Source organism: Ceratotherium simum, chromosome 26 (genome assembly GCF_057802395.1).
Source record: "Ceratotherium simum simum isolate JZ-2026a chromosome 26, ASM5780239v1, whole genome shotgun sequence".
Taxonomy (NCBI): Eukaryota; Metazoa; Chordata; class Mammalia; order Perissodactyla; family Rhinocerotidae; genus Ceratotherium; species Ceratotherium simum.
The window spans coordinates 35,234,477-35,255,587 of record NC_141925.1 but is presented as its reverse complement, the minus strand read 5'-3'; the positions used below and the strand labels follow the sequence as shown (position 1 = coordinate 35,255,587).

Here is a 21,111-nt window from a genome sequence, read left to right as displayed (position 1 = left end):
TGCAGTGCCATTGTCCTGACGATGACTGCCTCCAAAGCCACCTCAGCCCTGCCGGCAGGCCCCATGCCAACCATGTCCTCCGCCCTTCTGCTTGCTTCACTAGATATTTTCTTCAAGGGACTGCCATTGCCTTCCTAATGCATCCCTCTATGTATTTCCCATCAAGGCCACTCTGAATGCTAACTGTACCTCCTAAGGCAGTTTTCAATGTTTAAAAAATTAATTAGCTCTGTTATTTAAAATGATGACAGCAACAGGGAGACTGTTTCTTCATATAATGCCTTAGCACATGGACAGAAGCAGAGAGTTCTGATTGGGGAGCAGGGGAGTCCCCAGGGCATTTTCGGGTGGAAACAGCTGCTAGAGGCTGCTGGCCACCTCCCGACTCCCTCCTGTTGCACATGTGCTTCCAGGGCCACCTTTCTGATTCTGCCCCTGTGGAGCCTCAAGAAAATGAGGACTCCCCTGGGCTCAGGAAGTGTCCTAGGAAACACAGCTATGTCAGGATGGGGCTAAGACCACAGAGCTGTGGTATTTTCACTTAATGGAGATGCTGGTGAAGGGAAGGGAGGGAGAACGAACAGTAACGTTGGACATGGATAAATGAAAGGGACAAGGACTTCCTGGGGGAGGGAGTCGGGAAGTCCTGGTCTTCTCTGACCAATGACCCAGTTCACTGTCTCAAACTTTCTACTTTCTCCTCACCCCTAGTCTGAGCAGAGGTCAGGAACGTATTTTGAGTACTATTTCTAATAGCCTAAGCTAGTCTAGAATTAACAGCTCCTCGATATATCAAGCGCACGCTGTGACAACGTCAGAAGACTGGGAGAAGAGCAGTGAGCTTCGTTTTCAGGAGAAAACCACATGATTTCAGACTATCTGGAAGAACTGATCTGTGTCACAGTGCATCTTTAAAGAGTGTCAGCAGCACTCTCCTCTTCGTGTTTCTACACACTCAGACCAGGCTCGGAAGGGTCCCAAACAACTGTTGGCTGGTCAGTCCACAAGGCCTAGAAGATTAGGGCAACATATCTGTCTCAACCTGAGCCTGTGGCTAAGAGTGGAGGGCTGTATGCTGTTTTGGGACAGGTTTTAAGAGGCACATGTGCCCATCTTTGCTTTTTCTTTTCCCTCAGGGAGCTGGACGCAGATGGTGATCAGTCCTAAAGGATAGGAGAGCGTGGGTCCTTGAATCACCTCCTGGAGGAGAGCCTCAACCCATCTTAGACTGCAATGAGGGAGAAGTAAACTTCTCTTGTGTTAAAGCGATAGGACTTTAGAGGGTCTCTTTGTTAGTGCAGGTGAGACTATCCTCACATATCACACACACTACTTTGTCAAAAGGAAATCCTGAACACCTTGTGTCATAAAGATCTCCCTTGGAATCTCTACACACTCTTGCTTTTCATCATTGGTGGTGAAAATTATCCCTAATTAAAAAAATGATAATGTGAGTCCAGCCCCTGGTAGAATTCATCACCAATTTCAAATTAGAGGCATGGGGCTCTAGTCAAGTTTTACTTAAATTACTGTTGAGGCTTGACCTGATTACTGGGTTAGGGAAATGCTACCATAGGCACAGGAGGGATGAACCAGTGGGATGCCAGTGAGATTCAGGGCCACTAAGTCCCATCTCTAGGGGACGTGGAGAGGGGCTGAGTCTCCAGGGCTGGAAGAGCCTTCATCTCACCTGACTCCCGTGTCCGACCCCGCACCACCTCGCTCCAGGGCCCAGCCCCGATGGCATTGAACGCCTGCATCTGCAGTTCGTACTCCATCCACTCCTCCAGCTCCTCAATGGTGAATTCCCTCTCGAGCCGGTCATTGATGACTTGGGTCAGAGCTGGAGACTGGAGGTCCGGGCGCCAGTACTTAATCCTGTAGCCCACCGACTCGGGGTTCCCGTTGTACTGGGAGTCGGGCAGGGGCTGAAAATAAATGACAGTCCGTGGTGAGCTGACATCTCAGAATTGTCACCTGGGAAGGTCTTCAAGCATGGGCCTGGCTTTTGAGGCCAGTTCTGTGGAAGATTTTTTTGGGGGCAAATATTCTTAGAACCTTTACTCTATTTTTCCCTGGAACTTTTCTTCTGTTAATTAAATGAAATCCTTTCAGTAATTTTGGCTGGACATAACTTCTTTTAATACGTTTTGACTGAATTTTGTGGGGAAATGTTCTGATTAAATATCAAGCTGGTTCTCTTACAAATACTGAGTACTGGTTCCATGCTGACCTAGCTTAAGGAATTATAGGTCCAGCCTTTAGTACCACTGGCTTTCCTCCTCCAAAGAACATTCCTCAGTTCCAAGAGGCCAGTGAGTAATGCTACTAATTAATAAGGTAGGCTGGGCTGTCTGAGATCTAACATCAATTGTGAAATGCAATATTTTTGGTTTAATGACAAGATTAGTTTTGACTGGGATGGAGGCATGATGAAGAAATGACTCAGCTCTGGGTTCATGTGCAGGCCATGGATACTCATGACTACTGTCCCTGAAGCCCCCCGTCTCACCCCCCAACTCACCACCCAGCGGAGCCGCAGGCTGGTCTCACTAGCAGTTCGGACGGTGATGCTGGTTGGAGCCACATCAGGGGGAGCCTGTAGCGTCTGGATGACCCGGGATGACTGACTGAAGGGGCTGGCCCCAACAATGTTCATCTGCCTCATTCGAAATCTGGAGGTAAAACCATTGACGAGAGTTATTCTGCAGCACGAGGTCATGTGAAAAAGTGGAAAAAACAAAAAAGCCACAACTGTTGCTTGGGGGGCTCAGATATGTGTCTACCCACATCGTAAAGACCATTGCTCAAGGATGCCCTCTTTCCATCTGGCTTCATTAAAAATGTAAATTACATATATGGCCCTTTTCCCTAAAAACCTCCAAAGACTGCTAAATTCATTGCAACTCAATGATTTTAAATTCCCAAGTGAGAATGGGTTATATGGCCAGAAATCTGCGTCATCAGTTGCCATTGGCTGATTCAAGTTTAGGGTAATATCAGGGGAGTAGAGTTCGAGCTGCTATTTAACAGAACTGGAGTGTCAGAATGTCGCTACCAAATGACAGCTTTGAAAGTCCAATGTCTTTTTAATGACCAAGGGCACCCTACACCTCATTCTCTGTTGGTTCAGGAGAGGGGCAATGGCCCCAGAATCCACACCCTAGGACTCAACTCCATTGGTACCTGAGACCTTCGGCAAACCACACCTGTCTCCATTTCCTTATCTATAAAACGAGGGTGGAGTTAGATGTTCTTTAAAGCCTATGTCAATGTTTTCAGTTCTAGTTCTTCTAGATTTATATGTACAATTATTTGAATTGAACTTATATACAAGAAAAATATCCTAAGCACACACAGATACTTATTTCAGAGGCTTCCTAAATTTACATGAATTTAAGACAGGGACACTGATCTCTAATAACAGTTTCTGATCTTTGAAATAATTATATAGCCTATGCTAATTTTACATGGTAAGTCTTGAATCCCAGCTCATTTTATGCTAAATGTTTTTCTTTAAAAATGAGTGTATGGTACCTTGATTCATCTGCTCTAATCCTAGGAAGGATGTTAAAATGAATAGAAGCTATACAGCATCTCTCATTAGGTTTTATTTTTAAACCCTAACTTTGTTATTGTACTGAAAAAACGTTCTTCACAAAGATGTAATTTCACCTTTTACTCCCTGAATTAGTCATTCTTAGTCTTTTATTCCCCAACCTCATGAAATGTATCCGTCCTGGCAGAACAATGACATTATCAAACTCAACATCTGGTGATAACTGGAAATTTCATCTCCTTCAATGATCTTACGGGAAGTTATAACATCTCTAACAGCTCCTGATCACTCTACCCTTTGTTAAGGCCAAAGATTTACTGCCTGGAAAAGTTTCAGGATCAAGAAGCAAAAGGTTAAATGGCATGTTAAGTACTTGATCAGTGAGACCAGCATCTCTGGGCCTGGAAGGGGGAAGCAGAAGGATGCCCCCAGGACAACTGCTTCGTTCAAACATAGCATGTCGTTGTCCCAAGAGGTCGTAGAGTTTTGTACAGAAAAGCGTGGCATCTCCCGCTGCCCGTGGCTCTCGGTTAGTAAGCCTAATATAATAGTGAGCCATTTCTGTCGGGTGTCTTGCCAGCTGGTATTGATGGAAAGAACATTGCTAATCTAGCATTGGGGATATAATCTCCATCAGAATAATACTCAGCAGTGTATCTTGCTCCTAAAGGTTTCATTTACTGTTATGGCCACTTGGAAACTTCTCACTGACAGGCACATAACTGGGTTTTGTTACTGCAGACTGAAGCCACCCGCTGGAGATGCCACACTTCCTCCTGCGGGGGGTTATCACCTGCTGCTCTCACCTGTAATGAGTGTAGGGTGTGAGGTTGGGGATCTCCAGTGTCTGGGCGTTAGGCTCATTCTCCTCCTCGTAGAGGCTGACCCACTCCTCCTCGTCGCCGATGGCTCCAACCTGTGGAAAGGGAGATCCTGGGATGGGCTGGACGAGCTGCAGGGCGGAGGCCGCCATTCACGGCATGTGCAGCTGCCTGGTGTGTGGCGGGCTGGGGGTAAGTTGAGTCCCGCACACCCCGCCCCCCACCCTTGTGCATTGGAGATACAGGTCTTGCTATTCCCACCATCAACTCTGGGTGGGATTTAACCAAAAGCTCACAGTCAGGACTCAGTCTCTCCCACTCCCACTCTGCCCCTTTCTGCCCCGAACACACCAAAGACGCCACTGCTGGCAGTGACACAAGCAGGTCGTTATGCAGAGAGCATAGGACAGATTGCTGCCCTGGGGGCTAGATTGGCAGGTGCAGTCCTTTTCAGAGGTAAAAGAACCACCTCAGGGCAGAGCTGATTCCCTCCAAATAGAGATTTGCCTTTTCCCAGTCCACCAAGAAGCTCCCGTGGGCTGCCCTCCAAGCTCTCCCAGCTTCTGCCTCATCTGAGACTCTAGTCCTGCCCAGTGATCTGTCTCCAGCTGATTTTATTCCCATCCCTGAACTTTGAGTCCAATCAGCCTGCTCATTTAGCATTTTCATTTGGCTCCAACCCTCCTAAGACCACCCTGATCTGACCCCAAGTCACAGGTCTTGTGATTTCCTGTTACTGCTCGGGGTAGCTTCTAGTTCTGCCCGCACCCATCTGACCACACCCCTCACCTGCCTAGCTGGTGCCATGGGGCCTGACCCAGCAAGGGAACAGCTGGCGGAGACACTGCGACATCCTATCAGCCAGGAAAGCCCCAGGAGTTCTACTCTGCAGGTTTCTGCATACCTGTCCCAGTCACACTCTGGCACTTGTGCAGGCTGTGTGGCTCTGGGGACCCAGGCGACATATGCAGAGGGAAGGCCATGAGCACAGAGAGTGTCAGGCCAAAGAAGCTGTATCCAGGTGGATCAGCCCAGGGCCCTGTGCATTTAATGCTTCATAAATGACTTAAATGACAGCATAGGAAACGTGCCCATTAAGTTTGCAGAGAAACAAAGTTGGCAGGTGGCCAGGTTGTTGGAGGATGGCATGAGAATTCAAAATGACCTTGGTAAACTGGAGAAACAGACACAGAGGATGAAGTGGAGACTGAGCAAACATATGCTGGGCAACATGCTTCCTAAAGAAAACTAAACGCAAAACACAAAGCTCTAAATGCTCTGAATTACAAACATGAAAGTAGTTTGGCAGGTCCTCAAAAGTTAAACGTAGAGTTACCTCATGATCCAGCAATTCCACTCCCAGGGAAATACCCAAAAGAACTGAGAACTGGTACTCTAACAAATACATGCACACATGGTCACAGCAGCCCTATTCACAACACCCAAAGGTGGAAGCAACACGAATGTCCATCAACAGATGAATGGATAAGCAAATTGTGGTTCATACACACAATGGAATACTATTCAGCCACAAAAAGGAATGAAGTACTGATACATCTTACAATGTGGATAAACCTTGAAACATTGTAAGTGAAAGAAGCCAGATCCAAAAGGCCACATAATGAATGATTCCATTTTATAAAATATACAGAATAAGTAAATCCATAGAAACAGAATGCAGATTGCTGGTTGCCAGGGGCTGGGGGAAGAGGGAACGGGAGTGACTGCTTAATGGATGTGGTGTTTCCTTTGGGGGTGATGAAAATGTTTTGGAACTAGATAGAGGTGGTGGTTGCATAACATTGTGAATGGCTAACTTGTGAATTGTACACTTTAAAATGGTTAACTTTATGCTATGTCAATTTCACTTCAATTGGAAAAAAAAAAAAAAAACCATTGAAATAAAATGTGGGAGGATTGGCCACAAACATTTGGTGGAGAAAGATCCGGAGGTCAGAGTTAATAATGAGTGGCCCGGGAGTCAGCAAAGCAGCAAGGCAGCTGAACGGGGCAGGGAAGTCAGGAAGACACCATGCAGTCTGCACAGCTGAAGGAATGGGGCAGTCTCCTCCAGTCCTCAGCACTGTGGTCCCCATGGAAGCCCGCAGATCCTCACTTCAGAGACGCAGAAACGAAAGAGTGAGAGAATAAGACATGGATCAAGGCTGTGCAGGACACCTGTCATGAAGAAGGGAAGGGTCTAGGCTAACTGGGTTGGATGAGCTCTCCCAAGAACCAAGTGCCACTGAGGCCCACGGCTGCCACCTGCCTCCCTCCACTGCATCTGTGAACTGGAAAAGGACGAGGAGGAGAAGACTGGTCAGTGCTGACCCATGGCCTGGGGCCACCAGCCCGGCTGGGCAAATAGAGGTGCGTCTCCCACAGCATGACTATGCTTCCTAAGAACCTTGGGGAGCTCACTAATGTGCACCCGGAAGCCCTGCCCTGCTTAGCGTCTAGCGGAGAGGAGGCACGCAGTATTTATCTGTGAGGTCAAGGGACGATGAGCTGACAGATAAACCACAGAGCTGGGAGAAGCTTTCCCAGCCCTTTCACATGGGAGGAAGCCAAAGCCGGAAAAGAGGACGTTTTTTCCGAGTGTTTATCACTGCTCAGCACAGCCCAGGACACCTTTAGTGCCTCCAGGTGAAGGAAAAGCATGCAGAGCAGCCAGGAGGGGGTGTATTCAGGACATGCTCAGGCTCCTGTGGGCAGGATCCTGGGCAGGGTCCCTGGCTTGCAGGGGGTAGGGGGTAGTAGAGATGGGGATGGCAGGCAGGTTGGAGCCAGATGATGGGGAAAGAAATACTGAACCCCACATTTTCTCTGCTCTATTAGTTCCATTCTATAAACTGTTAACAAAATTTATGAATTCCTTAAAGTCAAACTGCTAACTAATTCAGTTGAATTGTATTGGGTGCCAGGGGACCCCTGTTGAACGGAGGGCCCAGCACAAGGATTTAGCGGTTTCAGAGGCCGCAGTGACAGGTGATCTCCTCTTGTGAAAGGGATCCTTGGGGTATTATACCCAACACTTGTGCTATTTCTTGCAAGTTAAGTTTAGGAAAAAAAAAAAGGAAGGAAGAAAAAAAGAAAAAGAAATGACTTCAGTTTTAGGGCAGTCAATTCGAGACCTTTTATTTATCACTCAATCCCGTGTTGAAATGCTACGGAAAGCGCTCGCCATCAGGGCAGGGCAGCTGTCACTGATCACTCGCTGCACTGAGTGACTGAGGCGGACGCTGCACCGGCGGTGTCTGCTCACCACCACCCGGGCGCTGCTGTGCTAGTGCTGGGGCGCTTGTGTGAGGGGAACACATGCATGGCGAGTTCATTTATTATCCAAGTTCCCAGGCCTCACCATGGAAGCCCATGTAACTTTGCAAAGCCACTGCTTTCTCTTTCTTTCTCTCCATGCCCCCAGTGACACCCCTCCAACCTCTGCTGCTTTGTTGAGCTCCCGGGCAGAGAAATAAACTAGGCTAAGAAACAACGGGGTCCTGGTGGTGGTGGGGCTCTTGGCTTTGAAGCCGGGCATGTATCGATTCTGTCTGTCCAGTCGCTTTGCCAGCCCTGGAAGCACTCGTCTCCAGGCCTGCTGGCTTTCCTGACCCCATGGACATCCACCCAGAGCACGCTCTTGGCCACATGGCCTCGGCAGGGTCAGTGGTGGTCAGCGGCACTGGGTTTTGAAGCCTGTTCCATCCACGTGACCAAGCTCGGAGAACTGGCAAGACCTCCAATGCCACAGGAGGAGAGAGACATTCAGGAGGCATCCACGGGCTTCGGGAGGGCAGGAGAGGATGAGGCAGCAAGAAGCAACAAGCTAGTCCGGTTTTTCTGAGAACCACTGGGCCTAAAACTCTGTTAGTAAAGAGCCTGGGAAACAGTCCCCTGTCAGGGAACGTGGAGGCCAGTGGGATGATGTTTCCACTTCATCTTCCCGGGAAGAACGACACCCCTGCACTGGGGTCTCTGAGGAGGGAGGTCTTTCCTTTTAGAGCTCTGGGGGCTGTTGCCATTCTCAAATAGATGATCTCTAAGCTGCCCTCTAGGAAGGTTACTGCTGGTTGCCTGTAGGGCTTTAGTTTTGCTGAGTGTGACCTACAATTGTAGGGCTAGGACAAATGGATTGGCACACCCAAGATCACACTTCCCTGCCCTCCCATCCTGTGCTCCGTCTCCTTTATAAAGACCTGGATTTGAATGGGTGCCAAATCCTTGGCAAGCCCAGGTGGGCTCCGCATGGCTCCATCGGGATCTGCTGCCACTGCTCCCTGCAGTTCCAGTTTGTTATTACCTGGGGCATCACACGGTCTCAAACACCTGTACCTCACAAAGACTCATTCCTCTCTTTAAAACGTGCCTACCCCTTCTGCTCCTTCCCTGCACAGCTGGCAAACTCCTTCAGAATCTGGAGAGCATCTGGGCCTTTGGGAAGACTCCACGAAGAACACTCCCATCACCCCTGACTTGTCCCCCAGCCAGGCTGCCAGAAAATGAGGTCCTAATTCTGTGCTCTCATGGCATGTGCATACCTCTGATACAGTGCCGATCATACCTGTCAAAGTATCCACTTAAAAACATGACTCTCATACAAATATATAGTGCGTGTCAAAGATTTATTTTGCTCATTAATGAGGGAATCAGCAGGGTGGTAAAACTGGTTCAGAGGAGAATACCAGAGTCAGAGTATGGTGGAGTCAGTGAAAGAAAGAAGCCTATGATAAGATCGCAAAGTTAGAAATAAAACTGGTCATAAGAGCAATGTGACTGTAATCTCTGGGTCTGCAACTTTAAATCTTCTACAAATTTGCATCTAACTCTACAGGGTCTGGGCCAAATCATAAAGAGTAAGTTAAACACAATTATAGTCCTTAAGGCAGATGAGTGTTAGGCAGACCTATTAAACAAGGCCCTAGTACTGGAGTCAGCAAACTACGGCCCATGGGCCACATCTGGCCCACCTCTTGTTTCTGTAAATAAAGTTTTATTGGAACACAGCCATGCTCATTGGTTTGTGTATTGCCAATGGCTACTTTCATGCTCCCACAGCAGAGCCGTGTAGTTGCAGCAGAGACCGCCTGGCCTGAAAGCCTAAAGTATTTACTATCTGGCCCTTTATAGAAAAAATTTGCCAACTGCTGCTCGAATGTTCCACCAAAAGGGCATGCAGTGCTCCCTCTGTCTCCTTTCTGAGGGATCTTGCCATGCTTGTTTTCATCTGCATGGCCAACCCTCCATGTTGGAGCGCCTTGGAGGCAGGTTCAGGGTCTGACTCATCCCTGTACTCCCAGCATCTCTTCCAGCATCCCCCCCAGCAGCTCCCCCAGGGTCCAGTCCAAACTCAGAGCCCAACGTTGGTTTAACACATGAATGAATACACAAATGAACATGTGCACGATTTCAGAATCAGTATTAAAAATGAGTTGTCTTGCCCTGAGCTCCAAAAGCAAATTAGTACCAAAAACGTAATTTTACTTATAGACCTCTGTGGGGGGAACTTAAATTTCTATAATAAATTTAAATTTCGACTTCATTTTGATTTAAAGAGGCTAGGATTCTTTTTAGCGAGGAACAGAAGTCCTTTAATACTTGCTGGGCTCCTCCGGCTCCCTAGTTAGATTTCAAGACCATCACCACATAGTGTTCTAGAAGTAACTGGCTGTTCGCTAATGATGCGCTGGACACAGTGGGGCAGAACTCTAAAGATGAAACAAATCAGAGCTCCACGGGGAAGCTAGGATTTTGACAGTTTTTTTTTTTCCTTCTTCTTCTTTTAAAGCTAACAAACAGCACTTTACAATACTTATTACAAAAGCAGAAATGCCACACATTTCAAACACCACTCAGCAGGGAGTGGTCGTTTGGACCCGTTAGGGAGCATGCTGTCCCTCGGCTAAAGCCCCGGGAGCTGCCACCCTGCCTCTTCCGCCGGGAAGCTCTGCAGCTTCCTGCCTCCACAGCTGGCCTGCATTTGGCACCAGCCGGCCAGGAGGCTGGGCTCCTTTGGACACATGCACCCATTTAATACATGGGCGTCCCAGGCCCCCCCCCCAAGTGGATTTTTCTATCAGAACTCCAGTTGTCTGCCTTGGGAAAGCCTCTGAGGTCAGCGGGGCCTCTGAGGAGTCAGGTGGAAACTGGCCTGCCTGGGCAGGACCTCCAAACGCCCCCATGGAGGCCGTGGTGGCCGCGACGAGCTCAGCACCCCAGAGGCCAGGATATCAATGGTGACTCAGAGGACGATCATTAACCTCATCCAGAAGGTAACTCTGAAGACAGAGGGGAGTGTATGACACTGCAGCTGTGCTTGGGGAGAGGAGGAGGAGGAGGGCAGGAGGAAACAGCTCTCCTTTCATCCAGAGCTAAGAAGAGGGAAAAAGACAGTCCAAGAATTCATTCCATGGAAACCTGCCAAGCAAGTGCACCCTGCGTGGCTGAAACTCTGGTGTCAGCAGGAAAACTTGCACGTCAAGCAACTTCCAGTTACCGAGTCCCTCTCGCTCTGAGTAGCCTTCCCCGGCGCCCGAGCCAAATGAAGCCTTGCAGTGAGACAGCTGGAGGGTGCAGAGGAAGGGGGACAGATGGGGCATCTCTGCATCGTGCTGCTGGCAAATCGCAGCACAACCAGGAAGGCGGTCAGGCCTGAGCAAGGCCCAGGGCCCATTCCAGAAACGAGTCGGGACAGTGTGCAACTCTAATGAGATGTGAAGGGGATTCCGCCTAGCACTGGGCTGGTCTTAGCTGGTGAGGAGGTTTCATGCTTGGAAACAGCCAGAAGCCGGACTTTCCCAGCCCTCTCTCTCACCCAGCTAGCCAGTTGGTTATTTGTTTACTTATTTTTTAACTATTTAGTATTCTTTAACTAAACAGTATTTTTTAACTATTTAGTATTCTTTAAATAGTATTTTTTAACTATTTAGTATCTTCAGAAGCAGGAGGATTGTGAAATGACTGCTGGAGTCTTCTATCACTTTCCTTCCATCTTAAACGCTGCTCTTTGGACACCTCTCACACCAGGTCCTCTTGTTCCCCTCTGGCTTTCTAGCTGTCTCTTCTCTGGTTCCTCCTTTGCCCTCAACGGCCCCAAAAGGAAGTCCCTTCCCAGGTCTGTCCTGGCCCTCCTCCTTTCTCCCCCTCAGCAATGGTCTCCTTCCTTCTGGCGTTTCGTGTTCCTCCACAAGGACGTCTCAGGCCCTGTGGGTGGCCTTCATTCCTACTGACCGCCAGGTGGGTGTTTCTAAATTCTGGACATCTCTGAGCTAGCACCTCAAACCCCACAGGCTGGCAGCAGAACCCGTTCTTTTCCTCCCATACGTACCGCCCTTGGACAGCCGTTTTTCTGGTCACAGCACCATGGTCCTCTGTCACCAAGGTTGGAGAACAGAAGCCATTTCCCCTGCCACTTCTCTCCCACTCTGCCCAGTGTGGGAGCCCCTAGCCTCTCTTCTGTTTGCTTGATTTCAATGATGGGACCCTGGCGTAGAAGCTCCTGACCTGTTGCTTGAACTATCTGATAGTCTAGCTCAGTGAATTAAAAAAAAGGAATACAATCTCTCATACAAGCCTCTCTACCCTAAAACACACCAAAGGGTCAGGGCTGCCCAGTTGCTTGTCGTCGGGTCCGTGTGGTGGCCACTGGCCTACTGAGCCAACTTCTCTGATGAGCAGTTTGAAAGCCACAGGTTTAACAGCGTCCCTGACATGTATCTCCACAAGGGACTCCCTTCCCGTCAGGCACCCTACACAGCACATGATGATAATGTCCCCAAAGTACAAGCCTCAGAATGTTCTGGGCCTCAGTTGTAGCCATAAAGTGAGAGATTATGTGTGGATGAACTCGAAGGTCACCCAATTCAACTAGCACATGGCTTTGTCCCTCTGACCCAAGCTCCATTTAATGGTCCTCCTCGTCCATGCCCAGCCTCGTTCCTCGGCACTCCAGGCCGCCCAGACTCCTCTGAGGCCTCCTCTTATCCAGTCTTCCCTGTCTTACCCCCCCATGCTCCCTAGCTTTTCCCACTTTATTCCCCAAATGTATCCTCCCTGAAATATCTTTCTAGGAAGCAGTTTTTCCATGAAGTCCTCTGCCTCCCGTGAAGAGGCTTCTCCCAGAGGCCCTCTGTGGTCCATGACTGTCCATGCCTGGGGAGTCCCTGGGTACCGAGCCTGCCTTCCCTGAGTCATGGGCCCACTGTGCCCAGCGCTGAGCCCTACACTCAACCGCTGCTCCCAGACAGGGAGGGGACTCAGGGACAGTCTCAGCCCCTCCTTCCCAGTCACCAGCTCCTGCTCATCTCTAAAGCGAGGTTGGCCTCCTCTGCATCTGTCACGGATGTTGAGGGGGACAACATTTGAGTCTGTCCCTTCTCTCCCATCAATACGACCCCTCTCAAGGACAAACAGGAATGCCCGCAGCTCCCTGAGCCTCACAATGGGATTTTGTGCTTTTCTGAGATTCTGAGATACTGGTGAGGACAAGGAGGGGGTCTGAGTGTCCGGAAAGGCACTGGGGCTTGAGACTGGCTGGCCAACTGCTTGTGTGCAGCTGGGCGCCTCAGCTTTAGCATCTTCAGAGTGAGGACAATGATTGTCCCCAAGGGTCATCAGGAGACTCTGATGACGGGATGAAGTGTGTGAGGTGCCCAGGACCCACTGGCACATGGCTCTGTGCTTGGAGAGCAGGAGAAGGAGTTCCTCAAGGACATTTTCAGACAGAAACAAATGAGCCCCTCAGCCAGGCATTCCAGGCCTTTCACACCAGGCCCAGCTTCCCCTCCTGGTCTCGTCTCCCATCACGTCCTGCTCGCACACACCCGACTACGCAGCTGCTCAGCTTTCCCCATGGGTGAGTGAGCCACATTTCTGGTATGTGATGCCCTGACTCCGGGGCCCTGCTGACGCTGCAGGGACTGCCCCTCCTAGAGTTAGCCAAGTCCTAGTGGTGGCAAACCACTCGCCTATGAGCACACCTTTCATGTGCAAACCAGCCAACCCAGAGCCCACGCTCCAACCCTCTCCTCCATGAGGCCCTCACACTCAGGCCTTCATCACCCAGGGCAGGGTTCCAGAGAACTGGGGACAGCCCCTCTGCCCCAGAGCCCTCTGAAATTACTCGAACTAGCCAGTCCTAAGTCTGCTCACCCTGCCTCTCAAGTTCCTTCCATGGAAACCACAATAGAGGCTCCTGCCCACAGTTCCCCCCTCCCTCTGCCTCCTGACTGACTCTGGTGCTCCCCATGTGGCCCTAGTGACATTGCGTGCCCCCTCCTCTTGGGATCTGTGAGAAAGAAACTATCTTTTCAATGAATCATCTCTTAATCTGTTGGCCTCGCCAGACCTGAATAAAAATAAAGTTTACATTTTAAAACAATAGGGGCCATGGAATTTCCTAACTCTGAGCCTTTCATTTAGATATTCCCTCTGCTTGGAATGTCCTCCTCCCCATCAAAATACTGTTCACCCTTCAGGGTCCAACTTAAACTTCACCTCCTAGGTGGAGCCTTCCTTGATTACCCTAGTCAGTTACTTATTTGCTTTTCTGTACTCTCTTAGCAAATTCTCACAAGTCTCATTGGTATCAATCAGAGTGTATCTCAATTGTCCCTCTGACATTCCCCCCCAATTTGCGAGTTTCCAGTGGTGGGGACTAAAAGTTTTCCATCTCTATAATCTAGCATGTAGCATGAGACCTGAAACCTAGAAACCAGTAGGTGCTTCATAAACGTTTGCTGGATGAATGGATGACTGAATGAAACAAGTATAAAACCTAATGACCGGAAAAATGAAGCATAAAGGCAAATCTAAAAATCCAACAAGAGAATTAAGATGAAAGAATTTGAGCGGCCCTCAAAAAGAACAGGAAAATAGGACTCCTGTAAAATTTAATTTGGTTCGACAGATGTGATTTATATATACGTTGACCTCTGTTTCTTGAAAACTACACTGGTAGTAAAATGCTTCCCTCGGTCCTACTTGAGTTGTCACTTATGCTGCAGTATTTTCTTCTCCTGTGGCATTTTTAAAAGTCCCATAATAGGACCTAAAAGGATCTGATAGGCTAAAGAACAGAAAGACTACTTCAAACCATTCATCTCGTACAGACTTCCTATGCTGGTCGAGAAAGAAAAGAGGAGAGTCATTTTAAAGGTATTATTACGGACAATCAAGCAACAATAAACATTTTGAAATATGTGCGTGTGTGTTTCGCGGTCGCCTATCACCGCAGTGTCTGAACACCTAGGCAAAGGCTTTACCCCAGAACAAAGATGACGCCCGTCTCGGCAAATTGACCCAAATAACCGAGTCATTACTGAAGGAGCCATTAGAGCCGGTGACAGCCCTCCTATGCATACGTGACAGACTACTCAGAAATAATGTCACTCTTTCTTTTCCCATTATGAAAAAGAAATTTGATGTAGTCAAGGTTTACTACAATTGAAATGCTCACAGAAACTTATCAAAAGGGCTGCGAATAGCCCTAACATCCATCCATAATGAGGGAAGGAGGAGATACAATTAGTGATTAGAAATCTCCAACTCCAGATCTTGAAGTGATGAGATAAAAAAATCTGGCTTATGACCCTGCCGGAGACAGAACACTCTAGCATTTCTTTCCACGGTCAGAGGTAGTAGGTAACCAGTTGGGCAGTTAAATAAACAAAGAACATGATTTGCTTTTTTTTTGCTGAGGGAGATCAGCCCTGGGGTAACATCTGTGCCCATCTTCCTCTACTTTATATGTGGGATGCCCCCACAGCATGGCTTGATAAGTGGTACATAGGTCCATGACCGGGATCTGAACCTGCGAACACCAGGCCGCTGAAGCAGAGCATGTGAACTTAACCACCATGCCACTGAGCTGGCCTCAACAAAGGATACGCTTTGAAAGGATGGAAACTCACTACCAGGAAAAGGACACCAGGGATAGCCAGATTTGACATTTTTCAAGCTGTGGGATTTTTTTGGTTCCGTGTGAATAAATTCAAGTACCAGTAGCCTGACTCTCAGCTGATATTCTGGGTGCCCGAGTGAGGCTGGATTCTGGCCCCAGGAGCTGGGGCCTCCTCCCAAGCTGACACCCCCATCTCACTGGGGACTCGTCCCCCATTGGTTGTCTGACCACAGAGACCCAGAAGGGCACTTCAGCACCTCCCATCCCGAGCGTCAGAGCTGACCTGTCCTGGCCCTTGGTCTGGGCCTGCTCCGGTGGCCTGCTTGACCTTCCAGGGCTTAGCCCCGCGTTATCTTCACGGGCCTCTCTCTCCCAGGAATGCAGTCTTTCTTCTGAAGCCATGCTATCTCAAGCAGCTTTCTTTGAGGCCAAACATTTGCCTTGACTTTATTATTATTTTTATTTATTTATTTATTTTTATTTTTTTGTGAGGAAGATCAGCCCTGAGCTAACATCCACGCCAGTCCTTCTCTTTTTGCTGGCCCTGGGCTAACATGTGTGCCCATCTTCCTCTACTTTATATAGGACACCGCCGCAGCATGGCCTGACAAGTGGTGCATCAGTGTGCACCCGGGATCCGCACCCGGGATCCGAACCCAGGCTGCCAGCAGCAGAGCACACACACTTAACTGCTACGCCACGGGGCTGGCCCCTTGACTTTATTATTTTTATTATGAGCTTCCATTTACTAAGTGCTTACTATGTGTGAGGCCCATGCTAGAGCTTTCAATGCACCGTTATTTTTCCAATGTTGTGATGAGGAAACCGAGGCCAGGAGGGGTCACATTACTCATCCCAGTATGCCTGGCTCCCAGGCCCTGGTCTTTACCCCTATGCCAACAGCCAGCGCTGATGGACCCTCCTACGCCACAACAGCCACTTGCCTGGAGGATGGTGCATCACCAACATGTCTAATGTTCCACTCTGGTGCTCTGCTTTGCTAATCAGCCTGTCCTTCCCCTGGCCTTGCCTGTGGCCATACATTTCCTAGCAGGTCCCAGCTGGTCCCATCCTGCAAACAGCCAGGCTCAGTTCAGGACGGAACACTGGAATGATCCAAGGCAAAGCTGGAGATCCAAGTATCTTATTACAAGGAACCTTAGATATTTCAAAGCCTCAATATTTCCCAATTTGCTCTTTAACACTTTTACCGACTCCTAAAGAGAAAAAATTCACTGAAAATACATACACAGGAAAGCGGACAATTTAGAGCAACATTTTGGGAGAGCTGTTTATTTCATATGTACACACCTCCTATTTTCAAAAGGAAGGTCTTCATAAATAAAACCTCCTCAGAGGCCCACAGCATTTTGCTTCTCTCTCTAAGGCAGTGACATCTGCCATGAGGTCTTGGCACCTTGTTTCTTCCGTGAGTCTCTCTTTCCTACTCATTAGAGGCAGGGGCTGCTTTTGATTTCTCCCTGAGGCCCCAGAATTTAGCACAGGACTGGAACACACAAGCGCTCGGCACACAGGGAGCGGATGAAGACGCGGAACGGAAGCAAATCCAAATGAAGGGAGCAGAAGAGAGCTCCCATCCTGGAATTCTCAGGCAACACCTTTCACTTTAAAACCCCGGGCAGCTTAGGCACAGAGGGAAAGCCTGGGTCGTATGGGCTTCAACTGTGACAAGAGAAAATAGACCCACTCATCTACCAAGACAACATTTTCCTGAGAACTCACCACTAGGAGAAATGTATTGGGAGAGGCCTTGGGTCAAGGGCAGGTGAGGGAGACAGAAGGCCCCACATATCCCGTGAGCTGTATTCACAGATGAGTACATCAGCAAACAGAAACGAAACAAAGCCTGGCCTTCCACGCATCGGCCGTGGTCCGGTCCCTGGGTGGGAAATGCACTTGGGAGAGAGAGAACTCGCCTCTGTGCCGATGACTCCTCCGAGGAATGTGTGACTCCAACTGCCATCGCCGTGGGCCTCGAGGGCCACCGCGGGCGTCTGTGAGTGCCTCACCTGTGGGCTCCCCGCCCCGAGCGCTCCATGCCCACTACTCCTTAGTTACCTAGAGACCAGCACTCAACACACTGGCGCTTTATTTTATTAGCCCATAACACTCTCTAAAACAGCTCCTTTTAAGAAAATGGCTACTATTGTGCACAAATAAGCACTAAGTGGGCTTTTTTTTTTTTCTTTCCATTTTCGGAATGGAAACAGTTTTATCTGTACCTAAAGTGTTACCACCAGCATCTTCGTTATGGAAAACCCTGCTCAGAGCAGCGTTTTGAGGAGACTAGATGTGATTTTTGGCTATTAGAGCGCAGCAAACGGCTGCAAGCAGCAGGGGTTTACGGAGGGTCCAAGAGGCAAACAGGAGCGGCAAATGAGAACACATAACATTTGCATTCTCCCCTTTTATGGGGTGCCATAAAAACGGGGGAAGGGATGTTCTGCTCACTCTACAGCCAGAGGTTACTAATAAGGCAAAGCATTACTGAACCAGAAAGACCTATAAATGCTGCTTTTTAAAATTTTAACCCACATCTGAGCATCAGCTTATCACAGGGCCTTTCAATGGGCTCCCCTGGTGATTAGGATCTTTCATTCCATAATTCACTGAAGATAACTCAAAGCAATACAACCTTCTTGATGCACTTTAAAAATGGTCGGAATTTGAAAGAAACTTTTCTGCAAGGAAGATACGGTTGAGAAGTGGATCAAAAGCAGGAAAAGTAAACACTGTACTGCCACTAAGTGTTTTGGTAGGAGTCAAATCCTTGCACCTGGAAGGCTGCCCAGCTGTTCTTTCCCTGGGTTAATGTTTGTGGTACCTTGAGATGGGGTCCTCCACAACCACCTGAACAGATTCCATCCCTCCTTCCTCAGCATTCTGCCAGCACCCTGAGAAAACCCCTATTAAACCACCTCCCTCCCGAGTCTGACCCCTCCCCGAATTCCAGCCCACAGCCAGGCATAGAGTAGGAGGCAACAACCACCTCTTGGATGGGAAACTGGATGAGGGAACTCTGGAGTCTCACTATGGCACAGAAAGCCTGGGTTTGGCTTGCATCCTTTCAAAGGGAGTTAGGTGTGGAATGTTCCAGAAGGCTTCATCTATATCAGTTACAGTCTCAAGGGCCCCACTATTCTGAGTTTAGGAAATTTGGAGCCTGCCTGGACTAGGGAACCCACCGAGACATTCTTGGAGATGTAGATGGGATGAACTAAGCAAGGCTTCATGGAGGAAGACATAACATGGGATGGGTGAATACAAAGGCCCCAGAACACAGCCACCCACTGCCCTGAGGGGCTGGGCAGGGTCCTCAGGGGAGTTTTAATTCGTAAAGTAGGGAGTTTTAATTCGTAAAGTACCTCATGCCTATAGAAAGCAGAAGCATGTACAACTTCAATAAGTAAATATAATGAAATATAACAAAGACAGGCACTATTACTCCTGTTTCACAGCTGAAGAACCTGAGTGAGATGACTTGCCTGAAGCCACCCAGCTAGGAAGCAGCAGAGCTGGGATTCAAGGCCCATCTGTCTGACCCCGAAGCTGGCGCTCTTTGTCTTTATGTCATTGGCGGTTTCCTCCTGCACACCATGTGTCCTCGGGCAACTTGTCCACAGCCTCTTCTGGGGGATGAGTCAGAGTATGATTCAGGGAATGTGGCGAAGGCCAGGAAGGTGGCACAAGGAGAGGGGCAGGATGGAAAGGCCTCGTGGTCAGAGTCCAGGTACTAAGAGCGAGAAGAAGAGCAGCAGATCTGCTCTTTCCCTGGTCGAGACCATAGGAGAGTTAGGAGATGATGTGGGTAGGTCAGAGTATATTCTGCCTTGAGTTTGTAGGAAACTGAACACTGGCCTAGCAGTGAAGTGTCTTCAAAGGCGTTTAAAGAGATGCCCATTCATTCATTTTTAAAGGCATACCCTGCTACTATATGCCTTCAAGGTTAGTAGGAACAGGTTGAAAATAAAAGCAGGAGTGGTTTGGCCAAAAAAATGGATATTCATGCTAACCTTTGCCACATCATCATGAGATTTTTCTTGGCATAACTTAGGATATGATTGAAAACCAGACCCACTTGTTCAACCAAAAGAGAATGGATTAGTACAACATAAACCAGGGTAGCAGTCAGTTGAAGGAGTCAATCCAGATGTTTGAGGAGAAGGGCATCTTTTTCATGTGCCACAAGGAGTCATTAGAGAAGGATATGCCAGCTCTGTGACAGAACGAGCTCAGGGCTCTCAACACACCAAGTGACTAAACGCCAAACACTTATCTTCCAGGCTCCTCTTGACCATTATTATTGCCCAAGGAGCCCAGGAAAAGTCTATAATCCCTACACCTTCTGGGATTTGGAATCAAGCTTCTTTTTATAGATGAATGTTTACTCTCCAGGAACACTGAAACACAAATGATTCAGATAAAAAGCTTTAGGGGAAAAAAACTCCTGTTTGGCTTTGAAAATTCAACCATCTGTGCCACTACTAGAAGTTTTAGACTTGCTGAGTTAATTTTAAAACATCTTAGAAAGAATATTTCTAAGGGACTTCCAGTTCTGGCAATATGGCAGACTAGATAACCTAAAACGCCTCCTACCCCTGAAGCCTGAGCAGTGCTGGACAGAGTAAAACAGATGTCTTCTTAGATGCATAGCTGAGCACTCAGGGAGCAACGTACGTATGTATCTAGAGGCCAACATAAATGGGAAGTGGAGCTGCAGCCAAGTGGCCATGAAATCTAAGCAAGCACTGACTGTGAGAAAAGATGCTAATAATAATCACAAACTTTGGGGATATAGAAAACAAGGTGGAATTGAAGTACTGGTCATAACAAGTATGACTTGATTGGAATTAAGGAATTTTAGAAACCTGTACTACTGGGAGCAAGATAGAGATAATGATTAACTTTAGACTTTGATAAGTGAAGTTTGTATGTTAAAATTTCTAGGGCAGCCTTCATCCTTCCTTCCTGGAGCACGATGCAAAGGAGCCCAGTGGGGAGTCAGGACCTGTGCAAAGAAGGTGTCCAAGCAGCCCACTCAGCTTGAAGGAATGGCCACATACAGGGAGATTCAGCAAATAAATAAATAGACTGAGGATGCTGGCAGCCAGAGAAGGGCTGGTATAAATGCAGAAAGGGGGCAGCTTGAATAAATGGACTGTAGGGAACTGTATTTGGAGGTGCTGGTGTGAACTAATGCTTTCCTGTACACACAGATGGATACAGAAATAGACCGAGATGTAGACATGTGTTGTATAAGCATGTGTATCTCCCAGTTCTGTGCACTGAGAGGGCCTGGAACAGTGACATCCCAGCAGCAATGAGCACATCGGGGACCCAGATCTTGGTTTCTAAATACCACTCTCCACTGAAAGGACCCAAGGTTCCTTGGAGAAATGGCAGGGAAAGAAGAGGAAATAATAAGATGAGCCAGGAACATCTTGTTGTGCCAGAAAGTAAGGAAGTGCTTAAAGAGTAGTGGGGACATATGAAAAGAACACAGAAGCCAGCTGAAAGGCCTCCCAATGGCCAAATAGGAGAGTAGGTGAGTCTGAGCATCAGAATAAATAATGATACTTGAAAAGATGTTGCTAAGACCGATGTCAAAGAGCGTACTGCCTATGTTTTCTTCTAGAAGTTTCATAGTTTCAGGTCTTACATTCAAGTCTTTAATCCATTTTGAGTTAATTTTTGTGTATGGTGTAAGGTAAGGGTCTATTTTCTTTTTTTTTTTTTTGCATATGGCTATCCAGTTTTCCCAACACCATTCGTTGAAGAGACTTTCTTTTCTCCATTGTATGTTCTTGGCTCCT

The 21,111-nt window shown here is 48.1% G+C and overlaps 1 protein-coding gene across 2 annotated transcripts in view; it reads right to left on the bottom strand.

Moving 5' to 3' along the window:
- Window positions 1-21,111, bottom strand: part of SDK1 (sidekick cell adhesion molecule 1) — a 917,991-nt gene that overhangs the window by 123,266 nt on the left and 773,614 nt on the right. For both annotated transcript variants that reach the window (XM_087417496.1, XM_087417497.1), the window contains 3 exons: window positions 4,366-4,475; window positions 2,525-2,675; window positions 1,691-1,928 (listed from right to left, as the gene is read on the bottom strand). In XM_087417496.1, the coding sequence (XP_087273622.1) occupies window positions 1,691-1,928; window positions 2,525-2,675; window positions 4,366-4,475 (499 nt within the window). The remainder of the gene's footprint in view (window positions 1-1,690; window positions 1,929-2,524; window positions 2,676-4,365; window positions 4,476-21,111) is intronic.